The 23,270-nt window shown below is 40.4% G+C and overlaps 1 protein-coding gene across 2 annotated transcripts in view; it reads left to right on the forward strand.

The window, feature by feature from the left end:
- ACSM3 (acyl-CoA synthetase medium-chain family member 3) overlaps positions 2,914-23,270 on the forward strand; it is a 61,402-nt gene continuing 41,045 nt past the window's right edge. Inside the window, exons 1-3 of one of the 2 annotated variants that reach the window (XM_005697568.3) lie at positions 2,914-3,112; positions 10,185-10,453; positions 11,252-11,462. In XM_005697568.3, coding sequence (XP_005697625.1) covers positions 10,253-10,453; positions 11,252-11,462 — 412 coding nt within the window. In that variant the 5' untranslated portion in view covers positions 2,914-3,112; positions 10,185-10,252. Of the gene's footprint in view, positions 3,113-3,225; positions 3,330-10,184; positions 10,454-11,251; positions 11,463-23,270 lie in introns of those variants that run through there. The other variant, XM_018040677.1, reaches the window with a different exon arrangement.

The raw sequence follows: 23,270 nt of genomic DNA on the forward strand, positions 1-23,270 counted from the left end.
TGTGGCTCTAACTCCAAATTAAGGGAAACAAAAGCAAAAATAAACAAATGGACTGCATCAAACTAAACAGCTTCTGCACAGTGAAAGAACCCATTATCAAGATGCAAAGGCAACAGACTAAAATGGGAAAAGATATTTGCAAATCATATATCTGACAAGTGCTAATATCCAAAATACATAAAGAATTCATTTAACCCAGTGACAACAACAACAACAACAAAAAACAACTAGGTGGGAAATGGGTACAGAATCTGAATAGACATTTTCCCAAAGAAGACACAGAGAAGAGGGAAAGATGTTCAATATCTCTGATTATCAGGTAAGTTCAAATCAAAACCACAATAAAATCTTCAGACCTATGACTATCATCAAAAAGATAAGGAATAAGAAATGTTGGAGAGGATGTGGAGGAAAGGGAACCCTCTTACACAGTTTATGGGTATAGTCCTATGGAAAACAGTATGGAGATTTTTCAAAAAATTATGAATAGAACTGCCATATGATTCAGCTGATTTACTTCCAGGTGCTTATCTGAAGAACAAAAAAAGCCACTAATTTTTAAAGATATATGCATCCCTATGTTCATTGCAGAATTATTTATGACACAAAAGATATGGAAACAACCTAAGTGCTTATTGACAGATAAATGGAAAAAGAAGGTAACAGATAATGGATAAATACATATATGTTCATATATGTGTGTGTGTGTGTTTAAATAGAATACTACTCAATCATAGAAATGAATGTAATCCTGCCATTTGTGACAACATGGATTGACTTTGAGGTATTATACTAAGTAAAGTAAGGCAGACAGAGAAAGAAAAATACCATATGATTTTTATTCATGTATGAGTGACTTCCCTGGTGGCTCAGATGGTAAAGAATCTGCCTGCAATGCAGGAGACACGGTTTCGATCCCTGGGTCAGGGATATAAAACAAATAAGTGAAGGACGCACAGGTACAGAGAACAAAACAGTGGTTACCAGAGGGTAAGGTGGTTTAGGGTAGGCGAAATGCAAAAGTCAACTGTATGCTGATGGATGGTAACTAGTCTTGTAGTAGTAATCACTCTGTAGTGAATATAGATGATGAACTATAATGCTGTACACCTGAAATGCATATAATTAAAGAAATATATCAGGGCCCCAGAGATCTGTGGGACTATCATTAAAAAAAAAAAAAAGTAACATTTGTGTCATTAGAATCTCAGAAGTCGAGAAAACTAGGGCAGGTCTTTCTTCCAAGAATGGTTAAAAAGTTCTAAACTTTGGCAAGAAAAATAAACTATAGAATTTGGTAATATATGAAAATAATTATACAAAAGGATGAAGTGGGGTTTATTCCAAGGAAGCAAGGCTGTTTGGTATTTAAAAACCAGTCAACATAATCTACCTTATTGACAGGGTAAAGAAGAAAAAATCACGTGATGGTGTTAATTGATGCATAAAAGGCATTTACCAAAATTCAAGACTCATTGATGATAAAAACTCTCAGGAAAATAAGAATACATAGGAGAATTTCCTACACTTGATAAAGTTTTTTGTAGATGCTCTTTATCAAGTTAAACATGAAGGACTGAATGTTTTCCCATTAGTATCAGGAACAAGGCAGGGATGTCTGCTCTCAACACTCTTAATCAACATAGTGCTGGAAATTCTAGGCAGTCTAATAAGATGAGGGAAGTAAAATGCCTATATCTGAAAGGAAGAAGTAAACCTGTCCATACTTGTAGATGATAAAATTATCTACAGGGAAAATCCCAAGGAATCAACAACAACAAACTCCTAGAACTAAAAAGGGACAAATAAATTCCTCATCTTGTTTAAGTGAATTTGATTTGGGTTTTTGTCATGTGTAACTGAGTCATTTATCTTTTCATCTTCCCATCAAATATTTATTGAATGCCTAAAATTTGCCAACAACTGTTCTTGATGATAGTGATACATCCATGGAAAAAAGAATTGCTTACTCAGCCGGTAAAGTGCCTGTCTATAATGTGGGAGACCCAGGTTCGATCCCCGGGTCAGGAAGATCCCCTGGAGAAGGGAATGGCAATCCACTCCAGTACTATTGCCTGGAGAATCCCATGGACAGAGGAGCCTGGTAGGCTACAGTCCATGGCGTCGCAAAGAGTCGGACACGACTGAACGACTTCACTTCCTTTCTTTCTAAGGGTGGTAGTAAGAGATGTAAAAAGTTAAAATAGGGTAAAGAGACAAAAATGAGGGATGCTATTTTAGAAAATGTGGTAAGGAAAGACCTCTTTGAGAGGACATCTCATAAGAGAGGCATTTGGTGAAGGCAATAGTTCAGGGAAGAGTGTTCTAGGCAGTGGAAACTGTAAGTTCAAAGATCCAAAGGCTGGAACACGTATGTTACAAGAAAAGTAAGGGGGCTGATGTGGCTGCAAGCAGAGTGAGGGAGAAAAGGAGAGGGCAGTGGGTCAGAAAGGACACTGTGCCAGATCATGCAATTTCTTGTAGTCCATGTAAAGACTTGAATTTTTACCTGGCATGAACTAGAAAGTGTTGAAGGATGTAACCAGAAGAGCAAGCTGATACGATTTATTCTTAGTCCTGACCGGTTCAACAGGTCCAAAAATAAACATGGCAACTGGTTCACTGAGACCTAGAGCAACCTATACCTTAATTTCTTTCCTTTCTATCCAAAACCGCTTTGTTTTCTTTCACCCTTTTTTCTTTCCTTCTTCTGAGAGAAAATTCCCTCAATCCCTTTATGAAACTAACCCCTCCAGCAACTCCATGGACATTTTCCCTCTAATAAATACATTATTTTCCCATTCCTGCAAAAGCCTGTGGTGTGTGTAAATTATTAACTATAAAAAGGGTAAGTGACCTCAGGGGATTGTGTAAACTTACAGTGTAAACTTAGCCCAGAAAGTTTGCTCCTCCCTCCAGAATGTCTTCACCAATCCAAGCAAAACTCTTCTGAGCATAATTTAACCTTTTCCAACTGTCAGGCTATTCTCTCTTCTTTTGGTTATTACCACCACCAAAGCAGATGCAAGAGTTCAAGTTTCAGGGATCCTCCTCTAGGAAATAAGTCTGCCGCCTTCCGTCATCTCCAGCTGTGTCGGAAGCTGCCACTTGAGTGAGTACCACCTTATCTGTCTTCTAACTAAGGTTTGCTGGGCTGGCACATGTACTTTTAAACAAAGATAGCAAACAAACAAGGCCAACAAATCAAAAATAGTTTCACTGAAATCTTGGGCAGCTGGGGTGTTTCTATCAGAATTTGCCAGTGATGCTGTAATACTATCGAGTAAGTGACCAGGAGTATGTACACAAAAAGGCTATAAACATAGCAGGTAAGTGTTTCATTTTAAGCTTCGATTGCTATTTAATTTTTTTAAAACTATGTTCATTTGTTAATTTCTTAAAATGTTTTTTAAAAAAATTCAGTTGAGTCCAAGTAGCAGCTGAGTTTTTCACTGTACTACTTAGTTCCCTGCCCTGCTCAGTGGCAAATAAGAATCCGTCTTCTGCATCATCCAGGAAGTATGCAAACTTTTTCTAGGAACTTTTAGGAAACATGCATGCAAACTCAAGGAAATAACCTGGGGGCAGCCACTTTTCTCTGCTGTGTGGTCAAGCGTAGATCTAAAAACTCTGTATAGAAGTTTTAAGGTAGGATCTTGTTAGGTTGGGGAAAATAGTAGGGATTTTACCTTGCTTTCAGGCTATATATGGCAAGCTACCATTATTGCTTGGATTACTTGATAGGAAAGATAGTTATGGAGATGTGGGGTGGTGAAAACTCTCTTGGCACTGCAGCTTATATGGATGTAGAGGCTACACTGCAGATGAGGCCCTGAAAAGTTCATCTGGCCAGAAGTGGTAATGTCTTTATTACAAGAGTTTTCTATGGCTCATTATAAAAATCCAGGCTCACACTGGGAAACTTATCTCAGCTCTGTTACCTACAGAGAATACTAAAAGCCTAGAAAATGGACATTATGAAAAGTTAAAATCACTGAAAACATAGGAAAGGAACTTTGTTGGTGAAAAGGTGGTCTTAGTTTTGGTGAAAAAGATGTTGGGATTTTCTTTTTGGTAGAACAAAATGATTAGGCCATTTTAAGCTCCAAATGCCTGGCCAATTTTCTTTTCAACATATGTTTGAAGGATGCTGAATGCAGAGGAGAAAATTGTTTGAAATTTTCACTTTATTTGCAAAATAATGGAAACAGTCCAAATGAAGATTGATAGGGGACTGGCTTAAGATACTATAGTACAGCTGTTCTTGAATGCCATACAGCTATTTAAAACAAAAAAGCAAAAAAAGGAAGATCTGTGCACAGATACAGAAAACTCCAAAGTTGTATTACCAAAAAAAAAAAAAAATTATGGACAAAATCATGTGTATTCTGGACTACATGTGGTATAGAAGTGGTGGAGAAAAAAGAAACTATAGTCATTTGCTTAAATATATATAAGGAAACAGCACAGTCTATCCTAAAGGAAATCAGTCCTGAATATTCATTGGAAGGACTGATGCTGAAACTGAAACTCCACTTGATGCGAATAACTGACTCACTCACTAGAAAGGACCCTGATGCTGGAAAAGATTGGTGGCAGGAGGAGAAGGGGACGACAGAGGATGAGATGGTTGGATGGCATGACCAACTCGATGGACATGATTTTGGGTACGCTCTGGGAGTTGGTAATGGACAGGGAGGCCTGGCGTGCTGCGGTCCATGTGTTCGCAAAGATTTGGACACAACTGAGTGACTGAACTGAACTGAACTGGGCAGCTATTTGATGGGGTGGAAGGCAGATTTTTCACTGTGTACCTTTTATAATTTTTTAAGTCATTTGAAGGTATTATCCTCCAAAATTAAAAACAAGGTTATAGTACTAAAAATAGTGTTGTGCTGTGCTCAGTCTCTCAGTCATGTCCAACTCTCTGTGGCCTAATGGACTGTAGCTGCCAGGTTTCTCTATCCATAGGATTTCTCAGGCAAGAATACTGGAACCAGGTTGCCAAAACTTAGTGTTGACTACTTAACTGTTTCCTTCCCATCGAAGGAAACATTGTTAATTCTGTAAGAAGGAAGAGAGCTGCAAAATGTGCAGGATATAACTTGCCAGCAAATAAGAGAAAAGGTTTGTTCCTTCCACCCAACCCTCACTGCCAAAGAGAATGATGTTTGAAGACTCAGGGGTTCATTTCTGTTCTAAAAAGCAGCCTCTTTTAGAGCCTAAGAGAATTGCCAAGGGATCTCTAGTTAATAGTTAACACTTTTCCTCACACAGCTTCAGACAAGAGGAAAGTGATGAGTAAATAATTTACTAAGCCTAAATTTTTAGAAGAAGGCAATGGCACCCCACTCCAGTACTCTTGCCTGGAAAATCCCATGGATGGAGAAGCCTGGTAGGCTGCAGTCCATGGGGTCGCTGAGGGTCGGACACGACTGAGTGACTTCACTTTGACTTTTTACTTTCGTGCATTGGAGAAGGAAATGGCAGTCCACTCTAGTGTTCTTCCTGGAGAATCCCAGGGGCGGGGGAGCCTGGTGGGCTGCTGTCTCTGGGGTCACACAGAGTCGGACACGACTGAAGTGACTTAGCAGCAGCAGAACTTTTAGAAAAATCTTATCTTGGGAACGCTTCCTCTCAAGTTTCCTGTATATGAATGTTTCATATCACTCCAGTTCTGAGCTATTATCAATATAGGTTAGCACTATCAACAAGCATTTTCTGCAATGATAGAAATGGTTTGTGATTGCACTGATATATGTATGGTAGCCACTGGCCACATGTGGCTATTAGGCACTTGAAATGTAGCTGCGGCTGCTGCTGCTAAGTCACTTCAGTCGTGTCTGACTCTGTGTGACCCCATAGATGGCAGCCACCAGGCTCCCCCATCCCTGGGATTCTCCAGGCAAGAACACTGGAGTGGGTTGCCATTTCCTTCTCCAATGCAAGAAAGTGAAAAGTGAAAGTGAAAGTGAAGTAGCTCGGTTGTGTCCAACTCTTAGCAACCCCATGGACTGCAGCCTACCAGGCTCCTCCACCCATCGGATTCTCCAGGCGAGAGTACTGAAGTGGTTTGCCAATGTGTTCTCTGTGAAATGTAGCTAGTGTGGCTAAAGAACTAATTTTCAAATAGTATTTAAATTAATCTAAATTAGCCGCATGAACAGTGCAAGTTGTCACACAATTCTGGTTAAAGTAGGAGAGGCCCTTCTCAGGCCTACTATAATTCTGCTACGTTGTGTGTGTGTGTGTGTGTGTGTGTGTGTGTGTGTGTGTGTGTGTGTGCTCAGTCCTGCCTGACTCTTTGCAATCCATTGGACAGTTCTGAGTTATTGGGAAAAAAAAAAAACCCACTGTGTTTAAAGTTTCTGCCTTCTGAATAAGTCATTTATCCATTCAACAGATATTTATTTAGCACTTACTCTGGCCAAATGCTCAGCCATGAAATTAAAAGACACTTACTCTTTGAAAGAAAAGTTATGACCAACCTAGATAACATATTGAAAAGCAGAGACATTACTTTGCCAACAAAGGTCCATCTAGTCAAGGCTATGGTTTTTCCAGTGGTCATGTATGGATGTGAGAGTTGGACTGTGAAGAAAGCTTAGCGCTGAAGAATTGATGCTTTTGAACTGTGGTGTTGGAGAAAATTCTTGAGAGTCCCTTGGACTGCAAGGAGATCCAACCAATCCATTCTAAAGGAGATCAGCCCTGGGATTTCTTTGGAAGGAATGATGCTAAAGCTGAAACTCTAGTACTTTGGCCACCTCATGTGAAAAGTGGACTCATTGGAAAAGACTCTGATGCTGGGAGGGATTGGGGGCAGGAGGAAAAGGGAATGACAGAGGATGAGATGGCTGGATGGCATCATTGACTCAATGTATGTGAGTTTGGGTGAACTCTGGGAGTTGGCGATGGACAGGGAGGCCTGGCGTGCTGTGATTCATGGGGTCGCAAAGAGTCAGACATGACTAAGCGACTGAACTGAACTGAACTGGCCAAATGCTATTATAATTCCCATGAACATAATAGGCAATGTCCATACGCTCATAAACTTTACATTCTAGTGCAAAGATTAGCAAACTATGGCCCATGGGCTAAATCCAGCCCTCCACTTGCTTTTGTACAACCTGTGAACCAAGAATAAGTTTTTCATTTTTAACTATTTGGAAAAATAAAAAACAGAATAACAATTCATGATGAGACATAATTAGTATTTTTGGTAACACAGTTATGACTATTCATTTATGTATTGTCAGTGGCTGCTATCTCAACTAGAATTGAGTGGAGCAGTTGCAAGAGAGACCAAATGGCCCACAAAGCCTAGAATATTTATTATTTGACCCTGTACAGAAAAAGTTTGCTGACTCCTGAGCTAAAGGATAGTAATATGCTAGACACCATGATAAGCATTTTGTCTCATTTAATCTTTGGGACAACTCTCTGAGGGTGATTCTACTAGTCTCTTCATTGGTAAAATGTGAAACTGGGGTCTGAAAATGGGTATTTCTAATAAGGTTCCAGGTGATGCTGATATTGATTGTTCATGGATCATAACCTCCAAATCAGTGACTCTCTGCCTTGGTTGCACAGCAGAATCCTCTGAGGAAATTTTTAAAATTATGATTCCCAGGCCCTAATGAAGAAGGAAACAGAGCTGGACTCCATCTTAGGCCAGGCTGCGAACATTAGGCTACATGCATGATCACCCTCCCAGTGGACTCTGAACTTTGTGCCCGGTGTCTATAGAAATGGCATACCAATGGAAAACCAGACCCCCAGATAAAAGAGCCTCAGGACTTGTACTTGGACTGTCCGTTGCCTAAAAGAATATGCTAATTATTTCTGTAACAGAAAAAAATGGTAAATTCCATTATGTTTATCGGGATATGACCACAGGCCTATTGTTAAATATCCACTGTTTATCTAGTCTTGTGACACGTGAATCATGGGTTAACTTTGATCGTATCTCTCTTTTACCTTGTCCAGACTAGTTTCAAGGAACTTGGGGAGGTGGGTTTGAGCAAGTACACTTAGGGTATATAAGGTTTTCACAAAAACTGGTCGGGGTCCTTGGCTAAGAGGAGATTCTGCCTTGGGCCCGCTGGTGTAATAAACTGCACTCCATTATCTGCATTGTCCTTCTGAGTGAGTTTGTTTCCTGGAACGCGTGGCTACAACACTAACCCCAAAGATTCTGATTTAATTAAGACTCAGGCATCAGTACATTTATAAAACTTTCCTCATGATTCAATTATATAGCCAGGTTTGAGAAGCACTGCTCGAATGAAATCCCATTGATCTGTAGACCAACATTCTAGTCCTAATTCTCATATCACATTAATGCAAGTTGCTTCCCTTCTGCGGGATCCTGTTTTCTTTGCAGGTGAAAAATGAGGAGGTTTAAATCAGATGATTTCAAAGGGCTTATTCTCATTCCCTTGTCAGGTCTGCACACAAATAGATCAAAGGGTCAGACGAAGTACCCAGGTCTCCTTGGTTTACAGTAAATCTCAGTGAAATATTTGTTGAATTAATATCATTATTATCATAATAAATTATTATATTAAGTAACTATGAGGATGCTTTGAGTGCAACAATATGATGCCTAATTGCCAGGTCCATTTAGGGTTAAATGTATGGCTGGCATCCATTATTAATCATTGTTTGGAAATATATCAATACATAAATGCTTCCACACAGCTACTCTGCCTTACATACTGTAAAGTTAGAATTGAAGCTAAAAATGATGATTTAATGATTGTGAGCCAGAGAAGGCAATGGTGATTCGCTCTAGTACTCTTGCCGGGAGAATCCCATGGACAGAGGAGCCTGGTAGGCTGCAGTCCATGGGGTCGCTAAGGGTCGGACACGACTGAGCGACTTCACTTTCACTTTCATGCATTGGAGAAGGAACAGGCAACCCAGGCCAGTGTTATTGTCTGGAGAATCCCAGGGACTGGGGAGCCTGGTGGGCTGCCGTCCATGGGGTCGCACAGAGTCAGACAAGACTGAAGTTACTTAGCAGCAATGATTGTGAAAGTAGTGTTTCATTGCAGGAAATTTGGAAGATTACAGAAAGTATAAAGAAGAAAACCCTTAGTCCCTAAAACTGTTTTTAAATAGCCTCAATTATGAGACCTCAGCCAAATAAATGATATTGTGATCAAATGATTTCCCACAGAAGGAGGGCGGGCTGGGTGGCCCAGAGAGGCCTCTCCTACAAAAGGCTAAACTCTATTTTCATATATCTGGTAAATGCAGCTCCAAGCCTGAAGGTAGTGTTGGCTCCTATCTGGAGTGTGGGAATTATAGTCTTTAAACTAGAGGACTTTTGACAGTGCTTTCATGAGTAACTGGTACTTTGCTACCTGTTTCGTCATCTGTGGATTATCCACTGCGAAGAATTCTCCTTAACATTTCTACACTCCTTTTGAAATCCTTAGATGAAAGAGATTAAAAGCTTAACTCTTTGCTTTCATTGAGAGTAACTAGATGACCCAGATCTTTTCTTTTTTAGAAATGTATATGGGAGGCACTAGCCCTTACTCGTCAGAAGAATGGGCTGGAATGAGACAGTTCTAGGTTCAAATCCAATCAATGCATCTGTTACAGACTGAATGTTATCCCAGTTCAAAACAGTTCTTATGTTAAAGCTTTGACCTCCAATGTGATGGTATTTGGGGATGGGGCCTTTGGTAGATAATTAGGTTTAGATGAGGTCATGACAGTGAGGCCCCTGATGGGATTAGTATCTTCCAAGAAGAGGAAGAGAGAGAAGGGTTCTCTCTCTCTTCATCATGTGAGGTCACAGAGGGACAGCAACCATCTGCAAGCTAGGAACAGAGCCCTCATGGGATAACTGAACCAGCCAGCAGCTTGATCTAGGACTCCCTAGCCTCCAGAACTGTGAGAAATAATTATCTGTTGTTTAAACCAGAGACGACTGAGACAACCTTTTACTCATCATATTCTCCATCTGCAGAGACGATAATAGCATCCACTTTACAGGGTTACTCTGAAGATTTAATGATAAATTGTATGTAAAAAAAAAGCATTGTGCACAGTATTTGGGACATAGTGAGTTCTCAGAAAATAGTACTATATGATGATTAATAATAATAAAACTTGGCTGCTTGGGGATATGTCTGAAACAAATGCATGTCTTTTTGCTTGTCTTTTAGATGGATTGTATCTGTAGAAATTCTGGGTGCTAAAATACTTAGCCAGACTGACATTAGCCCTTGTCACCATGAAGATATTACTTTGTGCCAAATATTTTCAGTGCCTAGCAATTCCTGGCTCTATGAGAGCATTGCATAAAGATTACAGAACTGTGACCCCTCAGAATTTCTCCAACTATGAATCCATGAAACAGGACTTTAAACTAGAGATCCCAGAGTATTTCAACTTTGCCAAAGATGTCCTGGACCAATGGACCAATATGGAAAAGGTATGGAGCAAGGACCAGTCAGACTGCAGTTTCTTAACTGAGAGTGATTTTTTCCCCCAGGGGACATTTGGTAATGTCTGGAGACACTTTTGTTGCTATGAGTTGGGGGAGGGTGTATGCTAATCGGTGGAGGCTAAGGGGTGTTGCTAAATACCCTGTAATGCACAGGACATCTGGTTCACCATCAAGAGTTCCATGGTTGAAAAAGCCTGGGTTATAAAAATGTATGATTATAGGTTAATTTTTTTTTTTTAATAAAAAGGAGTAGGGACTTCCCTGTTGGTCCAGTGGTTGGGAATCCACCTTCCAAAGCAGGGAACATGGATCTCACATGTCATGGGGCAACTAAGCCTGCTGGCCACAGGCCACAACAAAAGATCCAATGTGCTGCAGTGAAGATCCTGTGTGCCACAACGAAGACCTGAAGTGGCCCAATAAATAAATAAATATTAAAAATAAATAAATATAAAGGACTAAGAATGAAATGTGGATCCAAGAATAAAAAAATGGTAGGAAATGAGGCAAAGAGCATTGAGAAAAATATAAAGGGATGCAAGAATTCTACCTTTATGGAAAGAAAAATAATCAGGCTAAATGAGAAATCACATGTGCTGAAAGAAGTGACATGGCTCCCAAAATCTAGAAATAAGGACCCCAGAGTTACTCCCAAATACTCCAAGTATGTCCTAACTAAAGACCTGTGAATTGTCTTCAGAGAAAATATTACATTAAGTCAGTTGAAATAGAATTTAGCTGCATAACCACCTTTAAATCTATGACTGGTTTGTCTTTTCTCAGGCTGGAAAGAGACCTTCCAATCCAGCCTTCTGGTGGATAAATGGAAACGGAGAAGAAGTGAGATGGAGTTTTGAGGAACTAGGATCTTTATCAAGGAAATTTGCAAATATACTTACAGAAGCCTGTGGCCTGCAAAGGGGCGATCGAGTAATTCTGCTTTTGCCCAAGATCCCTGAATGGTGGCTTGCAAATATAGCCTGTCTGCGCACAGGTTAGTAGTGTTGGTGTTGCAATATTTAAAGTATGGTGGATGAGAGATTTTCCAGAACATCTAAGTAAACATGAGACATTTATTTTGGCCAATTATTTGAAGAACTATACACAACATGGTATTATTCTCAAGAACCTTAGAAATGTGTTGGAAAAATGTCTTATCTTTTGACCTAACTATGAGTTGGTTTTTTTTTTTTTTTTAATTTTAAAATCTTTAATTCTTACATGCGTTCCCAAACATGAACCCCCCTCCCACCTCCCTCCCCACAACATCTCTCTGGGTCATCCCCATGCACCAGCCCCAAGCATGCTGCACCCTGCGTCAGACATAGACTGGCAATTCAATTCTTACATGATAGTATACATGTTAGAATGCCATTCTCCCAAATCATCCCACCCTCTCCCTCTCCCTCTGAGTCCAAAAGTCCATTATACACATCTATGTCCTTTTTCCTGTCTTGCATACAGGGTCGTCATTGCCATCTTCCTAAATCCCATATATATGTGTTAGTATACTGTATTGGTGTTTTTCTTTCTGGCTTACTTCACTCTGTATACTTGGCTCCAGTTTCATCCATCTCATCAGAACTGATTCAAATGAATTCTTTTTAACGGCTGAGTAATACTCCATTGTGTATATGTACCACAGCTTTCTTATCCATTCATCTGCTGATGGACATCTAGGTTGTTTCCATGTCCTGGCTATTATAAACAGTGCTGCGATGAACATTGGGGTACATGTGTCTCTTTCAATTCTGGTTTCCTCGGTGTGTATGCCCAGCAGTGGGATTGCTGGGTCATAAGGTAGTTCTATTTGCAATTTTTTGAGGAATCTCCACACTGTTCTCCATAGTGGCTGTACTAGTTTGCATTCCCACCAACAGTGCAGGAGGGTTCCCTTTTCTCCACACCCTCTCCAGCATTTATTGCTTGCAGATTTTTGGATCGCAGCCATTCTGACTGGTGTGAAGTGGTACCTCATTGTGGTTTTGATTTGCATTTCTCTAATAATGAGTGATGTTGAGCATCTTTTCATGTGTTTGTTAGCCATCCATATGTCTTCTTTGGAGAAATGTCTATTTAGTTCTTTGGCCCATTTTTTGATTGGGTCATTTATTTTTCTGGAATTGAGCTGCATAAGTTGCACAAATTCAATGCAATCCCTATCAAGCTACCAGCCACATTTTTCACAGAACTAGAACAAATAATTTCAAGATTTGTATGGAAATACAAAAAACCTCGAATTGCCAAAGCAATCTTGAGAAAGAAGAATGGAACTGGAGGAATCAACTTGCCTGACTTCAGGCTCTACTACAAAGCCACAGTCATCAAGACAGTATGGTACTGGCACAAAGACAGACATATAGATCAATGGAACAAAATAGAAAGCCCAGAGATAAATCCACACACATATGGACACCTTATCTTTGACAAAGGAGGCAAGAATATACAATGGAGTAAAGACAATCTCTTTAACAAGTGGTGCTGGGAAAACTGGTCAACCACTTGTAAAAGAATGAAACTAGATCACTTTCTAACACTGCACACAAAAATTAACTCAAAATGGATTAAAGATCTAAATGTAAGATCAGAAACTATAAAACTCCTAGAGGAGAACATAGGCAAAACACTCTCAGACATAAATCACAGCAGGATCCTCTATGATCCACCTCCCAGAATTCTGGAAATAAAAGCAAAAATAAACAAATGGGATCTAATTAAAATTAAAAGCTTCTGCACAACAAAGGAAAATAAAAGCAAGGTGAAAAGACAGCCTTCTGAATGGTTTTTTTTTTAATAATGAAATACATTTAAGTTAATACCAATCAACAATTGAACACCTATATACCAGCTTCTTCTCTCCTCCTATAGGATCCACAATCATCTGCAACTCAATCAGTCACAAACTCAAGGAACCCATCCTCGTTCTTGTGTCAAACCTTTATTCCTCTCATGGGTCATTACCATTCATCTAGTGCCCTAAGCCAGGCATCTGCTACTCCTCCTTCCTAATCAGTTCTTACATCTTATAAATTTGATTTCCTACATGGCTCCAAAGTACCTCCTCTTCTCCAACTTCATTGCTCTTTCCTTACTTCATTTTTACTATCTTTTGAGTGGATTTTCCCCAGAGAATCCCTACTCCTGATTCTGTGTGTGTTTATACCCCATCTCAATCCAATTCGTCCTCCACAGCAGTGTTCTTTCTAGAACACATATGTTATCCTTTTATTTTGTTGCTTGATAGTATTTAGTAACTCTTTGTTGCCTACCAGATAAAATCTGAGGTGAATTGTGGAAGGCTCTAGATATCTTCCATTTGTTTTTCTCATTTTCCCATACTCCTATTCTTCAGCCTTCTCAAATAGTTTCCTATAAGGTTTGTGATCTTTCTTGTCTCCTTGATTTTGTGCACACTATTTCCTATGCTTAGAAAGTCTTTCATTCACACCTAATCCCTTGGACAACTCCTATTAAACTTAAAAGTCTCAGTTCTAATGTCACCTTCTCAGCAACATCACCCTGATCTCCCAGTCTAGGTGCTTTCTTTTTTGGCTCCCCTAAAGAAATAGTATGTTTCTAATTTAACCTGTACTGTATTGTCTGGACATACTATTTGTTTATAAAGCTGTCATTCTCATCATTTCATTTCAGTTCGGTCGCTCAGTCATGTCTTACTCTTTGGAACCCCATGGACTTCAGCATGCCAGGCTTCCCTGCCCATCACTCCTGGAGCTTGCTCAGACTCATGTCCACTGAGTCAGTGATGCCATCCAACCGTCTCATCCTTTGTTGTACCCTTCTCCTCCTGCCTTCAATCATTCCAAGCATCAGGGTTTTTTCTAATGAGTCAGTTGTTTGCATCAGGTGACCAAGGTATTGGAGTTTTAGTTTCAGCATCAGTCCGTCCAATGAATATTCAGGACTGATTTCCTTTAGGATTGACTGGTTTGATCTCCTTGCAGTCCAAGAGGCTCTCAAAAGTCTTCTCCAATGCCATAATTCAAAAGTATCAATTCTTCAGCGTTCAGCTTTATGGTCCAAATTTCACATCCATACATGACTACTGGAAAAATCATAGCTTTGACTAGATGGACCTATGTTAGCAGAGTAGTGTCTCTGCTTTTTAATATGCTCTCGGTTGATCAAAGCTTTTCTTCCAAGGAGCAAATGTCTTTTAATTTCATGGCTGCAGTCACCATCTGCAGTGATTTTGGAGCCCACCAAAATAAAGTGTCTCACTATTTCGATTGTTTCCCTGTCTATTTGCCATGAAATGATGGGACTGGACGCCATGATCTTAGTTTTCTGAATGCTGAGTTTTAAGCCTACTTTTTCACTCTCCTCAAGAGGCTCTTTAGTTCTTCTTCGCTTTCTGCCATAAGGGTGGTGTCATCTGCATATCTGAAGTTATTGATATTTCTTCCGACAATCTTGATCCCAGCTTGTGCTTCATCCAGCCCTGCATTTCGCATGATGTACTCTGCATAGAAGTTAAATAAGCAGGGTGACAATATACAGCCTTGACGTATTTCTTTCCCGATTTGGAACCAGTCTGTTTTCCTATGTCCAGTTCTAACTGTTGCCTCTTGACTTGCATATGGATTTCTCTGGAGGCAGGTAAGGTGGTCTGGTATTCGAATGTCTTTAAGAATTTTCCACGGTTTGTGGTGATCCACAAAGTCAAAGGCTTTAGCACAGTCAATAAAGCAGAAGTGGCTGTTTTTCTGGAACTCTCTTGCTTTTTCGATGTTCCAACGGATGTTCCAATGCTGTACAGAAAAATATCTATTTCTGTTTTGTTGACTATGCCAAAAGCTTTGACTGTGTGGATCACAATAAACTGTGGAAAATTCTGAAAGAGATGGGAATACCAGACCGCCTGACCTGCCTCTTGAGAAACCTGTATGCAGGTCAGGAAGCAACAGTTAGAACTGGACATGGAACAACAGACCGGTTTCAAATTGGAAAGGGAGTACATCAAGGCTGTATATTGTCACCCTGCTTATTTAGCTTCTATGCAGAGTACATCATGAGAAACGCTGGGCTGGAAGAAGCACAAGCTGGAATCAAGATTGCCAGGAGAAATATCAATCACCTCAGATATGCAGATGACACCACCCTTATGGCAGAAATTGAACAGGAACTAAAGCGCCTCTTGATGAAAATGAAAGAGGAGAGTGAAAAAGTTGGCTTAAAGCTCAACATCCAGAAAACTAAGATCATGGCATCTGGTCCCATCACTTCATGGCAAATAGATGGGGAAACAGTGGAAACAGTGGCTGACTTTATTTTTCTGGGCTCTAAAATCACTGCAGATGGTGATTGCAGCCATGAAATTAAAAGATGCTTACTCTTTAGAAGGAAAGTTATGACCAACCTAGACAGCATACTGAAAAGCAGAGACATTACTTTGTCAACAAAGGTCTGTCTAGTCGAGGCTATGGTTTTTCCAGTAGTCATGTATGGATGTGAGAGTTGGACTATAGAGAAATCTGAATGCTGAAGAAATGATGCCTTTTAACTGTGGTATTGGAGAAGACTCTTGAGAGTCCCTTGGACTGCAAGGAGATCCAACCAGTCCATTCTAAAGGAGATCAGTCTTGAATATTCATTGGAAGGACGGATGCTGAAGCTGAAACTCCAATACTTAGGCCACCTGATGCGAAGAGCTGACTTATTTGAAAAGACCCTGATACTGGGAAAGATTGAGGGTAGGAGGAGAAGGGGACTATGGAAGTTCATGGCTCATATACTTTTGAAGCCTGGCTTAGAGAATTTTGGGCATTGCTTTGCTAGCATGAGAGATGAGTGCAACTGTGCAGCAGTTTGAATGTTCTTTGGCATATCCTTTCTTAGGGATTGGAATGAAAACGGACCTTTTCCTGTCCTGTGGCCACTGCTGAGTTTTCCATTGCTGGCATATTGAGTGCAGCACTTTCACAGCATGATCTTTTAGGATTTAAAATAGCTCAACTGGAATTACATCACCTCCACTAGATTTGTTCTTAGTGATGCTTCCTAAGGCCCACTTGACTTCTGAATCTAAGTGAGTGATCACACCATCATGGTTATCTGGGTCATGAAGATCTTTTTTTATAAGTTCTTCTGTGTATTCTTGCCACCACTTCTTAAAATCTTCTGCTCTGTTAGGTCCATATCATTTCTTTCCTTTATTTGGCCATCTTTGCATAAAATCTTTCCTTGATATCTCTAATTTTCTTGAAGAAATCTCTAGTCTTTCCCATTCTATTGTTTTCCTTTATTTATTTGCACTGATCACTGAGGAAGCCTTTCTTATCTCTCCTTGCTATTCTTTGGAACTCTGCTTACAAATGGATTTATCTCTCCTTTTCTTTTTGTTTTTAGCTTCTCTTCTTTTCTCAGGCCTCCTCAGACAACTATTTTGCCTTTTCACATTTTTGGGGGGGGGCAGGGAGATGGTCTTGATCACTGCCTCCTGTGCAATATCACAAACCTCTGTCCATAGTTCTTCAGGCATTCTGTCTATCAGATCTAATCCCTTGAATCTATTTGCCACTTCCACTGTATAGTCCTGACGGATTTCATTTAGGTCATACCTGAATGGTGTAGTGGTTTTCCCTACTTTGTTCAATTTAAGTCTGAATTTTGCAATAAGGAGTTCATGATCTGAGCACAGTCAGCTTCTGGTCATATTTTTGCTCACTGTATAGAGCTTCTCCATCTCTGGCTGCAAAGAATATAATCAACATAGTCATTAGTCAGTTCAGTTCAGTGGGTCAGTAGTGTCTGACTCTTTGCAAACCAATGAATCTCAGCATGCCTGGCCTCCCTGTCCATCACCAACTCCTGGAGTTTACTCAAACTCATGTCCATCGAGTCGGTGATGCCATCCAGCCATCTCATTCTCTGTCGTCCCCCATCTCATTCTCTGTCGTCCCCTTCTCCTCCTGCCCTAAATCCCTCCTAGAATAAGGTTTTTTTTCCCATGAGTCAACTCTTCACATGAGGTGGCCAAAGTACTGGAGTTTCAGCTTTAGCATCAGTCCTTCCAATGAACACCCAGGGCTGATCTCCTTTAGGATGGACTGGTTGGATCTCCTTACAGTCCAAGGGACTCTCAAGAGTCTTCTCCAACGCCACAGTTCAAAAGCATCAATTCTTTGGTGCTCAGCTTTCTTCACAATCCAACTCTCACATCCATACATGACCATTGGAAAAACCATAGCCTTGACTGGATGGACCTTTGTTGGCAAAGTAATGTCTCTGCTTTTCAATATGCTGTCTAGGTTGGTCATAACCTTCCTTCTAAGGAGTAAGTGTCTTTTAATTTCATGGCTGCAATCACCATCTGCAGTGATTTTGAAGCCCCCCAAATTAAAGTCTGACACTGTTTCCACTGTTTCACCATCTATTTGCCATGAAGTGATGGGACCAGATGCTATGATCTTAGTTTTCTGGATGTTAAGCTTTAGGCCAACTTTTTCACTCTCCTCTTCCACTGCCATCAAGGGGTTCTTTAGTTCCTGTTCACTTTCTGCCATAAGGGCTGTGTCATCGGCATATCTGAGGTTATTGATATTTCTCTGGAAATCTTGATTCCAGCTTGTGCTTCTTCCAGCCCAGCATTTCTCATGATGTACTCTGCATAGAAGTTAAATAAGCAGGGTGACAATATACAGCCTTGATGTACTCCCTTTCCAATTTGAAACCAGTCTGTTGTTCCATGTCCAGTTCTAACTGTTGCTTCCTGACCTGCATACAGGTTTCTCAAGAGGCAGGTCAGGCGGTCTGGTATTCCCATCTCTTTCAGAATTTTCCACAGTTTATTGTGATCCACACAGTCAAAGGCTTTGGCATAGTCAATAAAGCAGAAAGAGATGTTTTTCTGGAACTCTCTGGCTTTTTTGACGATCTAGAGGATGTTGGCAATTTGATCTCTGGTTCCTCTGCCTTTTCTAAAACCAGCTTGAATGTCTGGAAGTTCACAGTTCACATATTGCTGAAGCCTGGCTTGGAGAATTTTGAGCATTACTTTATTAGTGTGTGAGATGAGTGCAACTGTGTGGTAGTCTGAGCATTCTTTGGCATTGCCTTTCTTTGGGATTGGAATGAAAACTGACCTTTTCCAGTCCTGTGGCTACTGCTGAGTTTTCCAAATTTGCTGGCATATTGAGTGCAGCACTTTCACAGCATCATCTTTCAGGATTTGAAATAGCTCTACTGGAATTCCATCACCTCCACTAGCTTTGTTCATAGTGATGCTTTCTAAGGCCCACTTGACTTGACATTCCAGGATGTCCGGGTCTAGGTGAGTGATCACACCATCATGATTATCTTGGTCGTGAATCTTTTTTGTACAGTTCTTCTGTGTATTCTTGCCACTTCTTCTTAATATCTTCTGCTTCTGTTAAGTCCATACCATTTCTGTCCTTTATCAAGCCCATCTTTGCATGAAATGTTCCCTTGGTATCTTGAATTTTCTTGAAGAGATCTCTAGTCTTTTAAAGACTTTTAAAGACTAGATCTTTCAAAGACTTTTAAAGACTAGATCTTTTAAAGATCTAGTTTTCTAGATCTTTTCTAGTCTCTAGAAAACAACCATTCTGTTGTTTCCCTCTATTTCTTTGCATTGATCGCTGAGAAAGGCTTTCTTATCTTTCCTTGCTATTCTTTGGAACTCTGCATTCAGATACTTATATCTTTCCTTTTCTCCTTTGCTTTTCACTTCTCTTCTTTTCACAGCTATTTGTAAGGCCTCCTCAGACAGCCATTTTTCTTTTTTGCATTTCTTTTTCTTGGGGATGGTCTTGATCCCTGTCTCCTGTGCAATGTCATGAACCTCCATGCATAGTTCATCAGGCACTCTATCTATCAGATCTAGTCCCTTAAATCTATTTCTCACTTCCACTGTATAAGGGATTTGAATTAGGTCATACCTGAATGGTCTAGTGGTTTTCCCTACTTTCTTCAATTTAAGTCTGAATTTGGCAATAAGGAGTTCACGATCTGAGCCACAGTCAGCTCCCGGTCTTGTTTTTTTGACTGTATAGAGCTTCTCCATCTTTGGCTGCAAAGAATATAATCAGTCTGATTTAGGTGTTGATCATCTTGTGATGTCCATGTGTAGAGTCTTCTCTTGTGTTGTTGGAAGAGGGTGTTGGCTATGACCAGTGCATTTTCTTGGCAAAACTCTATTAGTCTTTGCCCTGCTTCATTCTGTATTCCATAACCAAATTTGCCTGTTACTCCAGGTGTTTCTTGACTTCCTACTTTTGCATTCCAGTCCCCTATAATGAAAAGGACATCTTTTTTGGGTCTTAGTCTAAAAGGTCTTATAGGTCTTCATAGAACCATTCAACTTCAGCTTCTTCAGCATTACTGGTTTGGTCATAGGCTTGGATTACCATGATATTGAATGGTTCGCCTCGGAAATGAACAGAGATCATTCTGTCATTTTTGAGACTGCATCCAAGTACTGCATTTCAGACTCTTTTGTTGACCATAATGGTTACTCCATGTCTTCTTAGGGATTCCTGCCCACAGTAGTAGATATAATGGTCATCTGAGTTAAATTCACCCATTCTAGGTCCATTTTAGTTCGCTGATTCCTAGAATGTTGATATTTACTCTTGCCATCTCCTGTTTGACCACTTCCAATTTGCCCTGATTCATGGACCCAACATTTCAGGTTCCTATGCAATATTGCTCTTTACAGCACTGAACCTTGCTTCTATCATCAGTCACATCCACAACTGGGTATTGTTTTTGCTTTGGTTCCATCCCTTCATTCTTTTTGAAGTTATTTCTCCACTGATCTCCAGTAGCATATTGGGTGCCTACCAACCTGGGGAGTTCCTCTTTCAGTATCCTATCATTTTGCCTTTCCATACTGTTCATGGGGATCTCAAGGCAAGAATACTGAAGTGGTTTGCTATTCTCTTCTCCAGTGGACCACATTCTGTCAGGCCTCTCCAACATGATCCGCCCGTCTTGGGTGGCCCCACACAGCATGGCTTAGCTTCATTGAGTTAGACACGGCTGTGGTCCCTGTGATCAGATTGGCTAGTTTTCTGTGTTTATGGTTTCAGTGTCTCCTCTGATGCCGTCTCAGAACACCTACCGTCTTACTTGGGTTTTTCTTACCTTGGTCATGGGATATCTCTTCACGGCTGCTCCAGGAAAGTGCAGCCGCTGCTCCTTACCTTGGACGAGGGGTATCTCCTCACGGCCCCCCCTCCTGACCTTGAATGTGGAGTAGCTTCTCTCGTCCCTCCTGCATCCGCACAGGCACCCCTCCTTGGAAGTGGCGTTGTTCCTCAGTCATTCTCATAGGACTGTGAAAAATCTTCTAAAAGGCAATGACTATGATATATTCATCTCTGGGACTCCAAAGATTGGCTTACAGTAAATTTCAGCAAAATATCTGTTGAATTAATATCTTTATTACTGTAATAAATCATTATATTAACTTTCTTAATTTGCTATAATCATTACTTGCATTTGAGAAGAGCTATATGCTCTAATCTCATGTGTACTTGTAAATTATTCACTGGAGTTACACCGTCCACTTTTGCATAGTTTTTTAATAAAATGACTGCTTTCATGAATACTGTTCAAGCTCACTGTCTTAATAACACAGGGCTTCCCTGGTGGCTCAGTGGTAACGAATCTGCCTGTCAGTGCAGGAGATGCAGGCTCAATCTGGGTTGGGAAGATACCCTGGATAAGAAATGGCAACCCACTCCAGTGTTCTTGCCTGGGAGATCACATGGACAGAGGAGTCTGGTGGGCTACAATCCATGGGTCACAAAAGTGTTGGACACAACTTAGCAACTAAAAAACAGCTTAGTAACAGACTAATCTTTTTAAATATATATATTTATTTATTTATGGCTGCAGTAGTTCTTCTTTGCTGCACAGACTTTCTCTAGTTGCAGAGATTAGGGGCTAGTCTCTAGTTGCGGTGTGTGAACTTTCTCATTGTGATGGCTTCTCTTGTTGTGGAGCATGGCCCCTAGGGCACGAGGTCTTCAGTAGTTGCGGTTCATGAGCTACAGAGTGCAGGGTCAGTAGTTTTGGCACAAGGGCTTAGTTGCCCCGTGGCATGTGGGATCCTCCCAGACTAGGGATCAAACTGGTGTCCCCTGCCTTGCAAGGTGGATTTTTAACCACTGAACCACCAGGGAAGCCTCAATAACAGACTATTTGAGTACCAGGACCAGAAATCCATTCATATTCAATAGTTCAATAGTGAAGAAGAGTTATTGAATATTTACTGGAGAATTTTACAGGGGAAAAAGTGAAGAAAGAAAAACTGGCCTCTGTAAGAGGACAGGCTATTCAGCAGGCAGTTTCTGTCTCTACCTTTTTTGCTCTGAAGCTGTTGCACAAAGGAGGACCCCTTCCAGGGCCCGAAACTGGGCTCTTGTCTAACACTCGGAAATGAATTGTCTGAGGAGACACATGTGCTGACAAAGCAAGAGATTTTATTGCGAAAGGGCACCCAGGTGGAGAGCAAAAGGTAAGGGAACCCAGGAGAACAGCTCTGTCACATAGCTTGCAGTCTTGGGTTTTACGGTGATGGGCTTAGTTTCTAATGGGTTGTCTTTAGCCAATCATTCTGACTCAGAGAACTTCCTGGCAGTGCATGCCTTGTTCAACCAAGATGGATGCTAGAGAGAAGGATTCTGGGAGGTGGTCTGACATGTGGTGTCTCCTTTTGACCTTTCCCGAACTCTTCCAGTTGGTGAAGGTTTATTAGTTCTGTGTTCCTTACCAGAACCTCCTGTCATAAAACAATTCATGCAAATGGTTACTATGGTGCCTGGCCAGGGTGGGCGGTTTCAGTCAGTGTGCTTCCCCTAACAAAGCCACAGGGCCTCTTGTCTCTCTGCTTCTCTCAAACTCCTGCTCCTTTGACCTCTTCTTTCTTGCTAAGGAATAATTTCTCTTCATTTTCGTTGGTGCATGGTTTTGATTTGCCTGACAAATATCTCAGATCCTAACCTATATATTACATCCTCTAATCCACTCAGTCTCTTAAAATTTAAGGCAGAATCTGATTGGCACAGCTTAGATTAGGCCAATCAGAAGTGATCAGAGGCAGCTTCAACTGATAAAGCTTGGTTATTGGGGCTGTGGGCAGAAGGAAGGCAGGTTCTCTTAGAATGAGGAGGAATAAATGGTAAATCTAATATACTAACAATGCTAGTCTTCATAGTAGAATTAAAAATGAACTTATAGTTACTGGATTTCTTAATAATTTTTCCCTTTTAATAAAACTTAACTAATTTTTGCAAGTAGCCTCAGCTATTTATGTATTACATAGGGCTATATACATGTGACAAAATGATAAAGAAATGCAAAGGAATGGTTAACACAATATTCTGGATCATGACTACCTGGTAATTTGGGGCAGAGCTCACAGAATGCTTTAAACATATTGTTAAACTCTCTTTTTAAAGCTAGATGGTGGATAATTCTTAGTTTCATATTTTTTTAAGGGGATACACTACATAAGCTCTATTGCACAATTGGTAGTTTTTTCAAAGAAATAAGAAAAATATATAACTGAACTGTGCCTTTGGAGGAGTCTTAAAATGTTTGGGGATGCATTACTAAAGGGTATAGTAGTGAAAAAACTGTTACTGTGCTTTCAAAAAAGGAAAAGTACATAGTACTGAAGAGGGATAATGTTACAATATAGCATTCAAAATCAGAATTACTGGAAACTTGGAGAAATGTAAGTTCTTTAGCTCCATTCAAGGTTTACCAAATCTAAAACTGGGGTTGAGATATAAAAAACCTAGAAATCTGTTTT

Source organism: Capra hircus, chromosome 25, assembly GCF_001704415.2.
Source record: "Capra hircus breed San Clemente chromosome 25, ASM170441v1, whole genome shotgun sequence".
Lineage (NCBI taxonomy): Eukaryota > Metazoa > Chordata > Mammalia > Artiodactyla > Bovidae > Capra > Capra hircus.